This window comes from Gigantopelta aegis, chromosome 9 (genome assembly GCF_016097555.1).
Source record: "Gigantopelta aegis isolate Gae_Host chromosome 9, Gae_host_genome, whole genome shotgun sequence".
NCBI lineage: Eukaryota > Metazoa > Mollusca > Gastropoda > Neomphalida > Peltospiridae > Gigantopelta > Gigantopelta aegis.
In genome coordinates, this window is record NC_054707.1 from 66,892,464 (window position 1) to 66,896,989 (window position 4,526).

At 35.4% G+C, this 4,526-nt stretch overlaps 1 protein-coding gene across 2 annotated transcripts in view; it reads left to right on the forward strand.

The window, feature by feature from the left end:
- The window catches only part of LOC121381196 (peroxisomal bifunctional enzyme-like), a 22,750-nt gene extending 18,873 nt beyond the window's left edge, over nucleotides 1-3,877 (forward strand). For both annotated transcript variants that reach the window (XM_041510387.1, XM_041510388.1), the window contains 2 exons: nucleotides 291-400; nucleotides 1,463-3,877. In XM_041510387.1, the coding sequence (XP_041366321.1) occupies nucleotides 291-400; nucleotides 1,463-1,569 (217 nt within the window). In that variant the 3' untranslated portion in view covers nucleotides 1,570-3,877. The remainder of the gene's footprint in view (nucleotides 1-290; nucleotides 401-1,462) is intronic.
- Nucleotides 3,878-4,526: the final 649 nt, after the last annotated feature.

A 4,526-nucleotide genomic window follows, 5' to 3' on the forward strand; every position in this document is an offset into this window, starting at 1 on the left:
ACAGACATTTTTCTAAATGTTACTGTGTGTCTGTACATTTATACTTTTACGTTATCATGCAGGTTGTATGGTTTGGTGATCTATTGTTACCTTGGAGATTCCTTGTTATTATGTATTAATTTTTACTTTATCATGCAGGTTGTATTGTTTGGGGTTTCCTTGTTACCTTTGAGATTCCTTGTTATATTGTGTTAATTTTTACTTTATCATGCAGGTTGTATGGTTTGGGGTTCTGTCGTTACCATGGAGATTCCTTGTTATTATGTGTTAATTTTTACTTTATCATGCAGGTTGTATGGTTTGGGTTTCCCTCGTTACCGTGGTGGTCCCTTGTTTTATGCAAGTCAGCTTGGCTTAAAGAAAGTGTACGATCGCATTTGTTACTATCACAAACAGTTTCGTAAGTATTTAAAAAGATTTTTGTTACATTATTACTGAATATAAGTTTTTAAACTTTTATTACAAATATTTCCTTGTGCTCTGTTACACATAGATTTTACCTTTCTGATTGCAGGTAATATTAATGGAAATTAAATAATATTGAAAATGTTATTATAATATCAAAATTCTTCTTTTTTAATTTACAGAAACACTAATATAATAAATTCTTACATGTTTTCTTCAGAAAACTAGAATCATCTCATGTTTGGTCTTCAGAAAACTAGAATCATCTCATGTTTGGTCTTCAGAAAACTAGAATCATCTCATGTTTGGTCTTCAGAAAACTAGAATCATCTCATGTTTGGTCTTCAGAGATGAAATGTTCCGGATTTGTTTGATATTCCAGATGTTTAATCGTTTGTAGAATATTTCTGGGTTTTGCCAAACATTTTACATATTTTCTGTCCAAAACTTACAATATGATTTCATTTAATACTTTACATACATTCTAAAAGGGGGTCACCATTTTAGACCATTCAGCATCCTTACCTCTAGGACCAATCTCAGTACTTAACCACCAGTATGAAAGGGACAATCCTGAGTTTGCTGCATTGCAAGATGTTTCCGACTAATAAAATATTTGTACGATTAAACTTACATGTTAAATATAGTTTCTTGTTTAGAATATCAGTGTCTGTATATTCAATGTGTTTGTGGTCGTCTTAATATGTGTAAGAAGCCCAATCTGGATTTTTTCATCAAATAATTTCGTATGTACGAAAAAATATAGTTTAGGAAATAAAATTAAATTTAACCTAGTAAAATTTTTAGAACGATCAAAAACACGTTTAATATACAGCCACTAATATTTTATGCAGAAAAATATATTTGATATGTAATTACAATCATTAAAAAGTCTCTGTTAATCGATAACATCTTTAAAATTGCAGCAAACTCAGGAATGTCCCTTTAAAATATCAGAATTAGGTTTTTTTCATAACCCACTCTCATCTTTGGGTATTGTTAGTGTTCTTATTTGTTTGTTTCTTTCATTGTTAACATGTTATGTTTCTATTTTTAGCTGATGTCTCTCATTGGATGCCCAGTGAGTTGTTCCGAAGACTGGCTTTGGCTGAGAATAATACTCCTATGAGTTCATGGAATCTGAAGGCATCCAGCAAGCTGTAGGTCATCCGACCTGCAAAAAACAGTTCAAAATGGCTGTAGTCATGTTGTCTGATGTTTGGAAATCATCCAGATTCTGCCCTACTCCATGAATACCTGGGGCTGATGCTGATTTTCTATGGAGGGGGTCACAACTTTAAAAAAGGACCTTCTACACAGTGATAATAAACACAATTGTTTTTACTTAGCATCCTTCAACCGGACTTCCAATATTTTCACTTGTACATATAAGTGGTTTGTCTATATTCAAGTGTATTAGCAAAGTTTCCAATTGCTCAAAATCAAACTGATTTGTAAATCTTTACTTGTCCACCAGATAACCATTGAGTAACATTTGTGCTTGTCCAAGCAGATTTTCACTTTCAGGGACAAGTGGACAAGAGCTGATTGTAAGTGCTTATTGCCTTGTGATTGAAATTTCAGTTATACAATTATTGGTTAATGTTATGTGAACTTATGAAGGATTTGAATTATTAGGATCATGGACCTATTGTCATGTTCACATAGATAGACCCTACATTTTGCTAATTTTATCTTTAATATCAATTCATTATTTGTTTTCTTTATGTACACATGACAACAGGCCCAAACTCCAGCACAATTTTATCACATAAACTAGGAACAGTTATAGTTGACATTTTCAGCAACAATCTGTTATGAACTTTGATAATCGATCATCACATCGGTAATGTGAGTGCGATATATTTTAACATGCTCGTGTACCACTAAGGTTTCGAGCATATCTATCCCAGGTCCTGTCTCTGAATAGCCAAAAGCCTGATCAGGGACAGAACACATCGGTAGAGTGTGAGTGCAATATATTTTAACATGCTCGTGTACCACTAAGGTTTCGAGCATATCTGTCCCAGATCTCGTCTCTGGATAGCCAGAAGCCTGATTCGGGACAGAACACATCGGTAGAGCTCAACTGATCATTTTTCAATTATAATCAATCACTGAAAGATCACTAATCTACTCAACTAAAAAACCAAATCGTCCTAAATTCATTATCTTCATGTTTCAAACTTTAGAGGAAGGCGTTCACGACCCCAACATCCACATCTTAAATCCATACCTGAGCGGCAGGACATAGCCCAGTGGTAAAGCGTTTGCTTGATGCGCGGTTGTTATGGGATCGATCACTGTCATTGAGCTAGTTTTCGCTCCAGCCAGTGCACCACATCTGGTATATCAAAGGCCGTTGTATGTGTTATCCTGTCTGTGGGATGGTGCATATAAAATATCCCTTGCTGCTAATCGAAAAGAGTAGCCCATGAAGTGGTGACAGCGGGTTTCCTCTCTCAATATCTGTGTGTTCCTTAACCATATGTCCGATGCCATATAACCGTAAATAAAATGTGTTGAGTGCGTCGTTAAATAAAACCTTTCCTTTCCATTCCATACCTGAGCATGTGCAAAGACTTTCCAACTACATTTGGAGAGGCAGGAACAAGTTTTCAATGTAATGAGGTATTACTCATTCATTTCCAGTTAATTACATCATTAGTTAAATGAATTAAGACAAGAATTTCAATAGAACAAAAAGCTTCAATGATGTTCATTCATGTATACCAGTCATAAGCTTTACTTTACTGTTGCCTCGGTAGAGGTTTGGGAGAGGCTAAGCGTTATGTCATGTTTGTCCTTTTGTGTTTGTACCAGTCTTGGTGGCATCGTGGTTAGGCCATTGGTCTCCAAACCCTGAGTGGGTCTAGGCTCAATGGGTAGGTGTAAACCACTTGCACCGACCAGTGGTCCATAACTGGTTCAACAAAGGCGTCGTTAAATAAAACAAACTTTACTTCTTATTTTTTTGTGTTTGTAGGCTCATAACAGGAACAGGGTTGAGGCTGTTGGGTCCCACACTCGACATAAATGTTTTGGTGTGTTTTTTTGCTCAACTCTATATAAATAAAGATAACAATATGCATTTCCCCTTAACTAGAGATTGTGACCCCCACTCCAGACACCGTTCATGTGGGTCTGGTTTGTTATTTTTTTTTTTTGTATGGTAATAGTGGAACATGAAAAGAGCATGTTAGAGACTATTTCTCAAATGACGTCACACGCATACTAGTTGTATGGCGTTGTCTCAGACTCTATTAGAGTCTCGGGTTCAGACTAAAAGTTTTATAAGCACGGGCCCAGGTCTATGGTATACTAAAAGAAAACTTAGACGATTTGTATGTACAACTAAATCTAAGCATAATTGTGCAGAATCATAATAATTTCAGCTTCTATACCACTTTTATATAATATGGTATATTTATACAAAGTGTATATTTTTATTATTAAAAATATTATAGTACAATATTGAGTTTGTGTTTTATGGAAGAATATAAAACGTTTTTATAAAAATGTGGTACAACAGACCTCGACATGAAAACAGTTGAGGGGAGTGATTAATGGCTTCCCTAACTTAGACTATGGGAAGCCATTTAAGATATTACCATATTGATACCATATTAATTAATATGTTAAGGGGAGGAAACAATTACTCTCCTTGAATTAATTTCATTGGAGTTAAAGTGATAGCACCCCATAAATGTTGAGGTGTGGTACAGTAATGTGTTTGTTTTATGGAATTTTCAGTGGTATCACTAAAGACTTTCGACGCATGCCCTAACCACATGTGTACGGGCTCCCATTTTCGTAGGGGTTGGGAACAGGGTGGTTTTTTGCCCGAATTAAACGAAAATACCCGAATCTTGAAGAAAAAAAAATCATATTAGCATTACTACCAAATAGCTATAGTGTTGCAACGAATCACTACGCATTTTTACATGGATTACAACTAATTTTGAGGGGAGAGTGATGGAAATACATCGTTAAAAGGTCTCAGGTTACCACATTTTGCCCGAATATCTGTATAATTTTTGCCCGAATTTGAAGTTTTGCTTCAACACTGGGAGGACAGTTGTCCCCTGTTCCTCCCTGTCTCGTACGGGTATGGTCCTAAC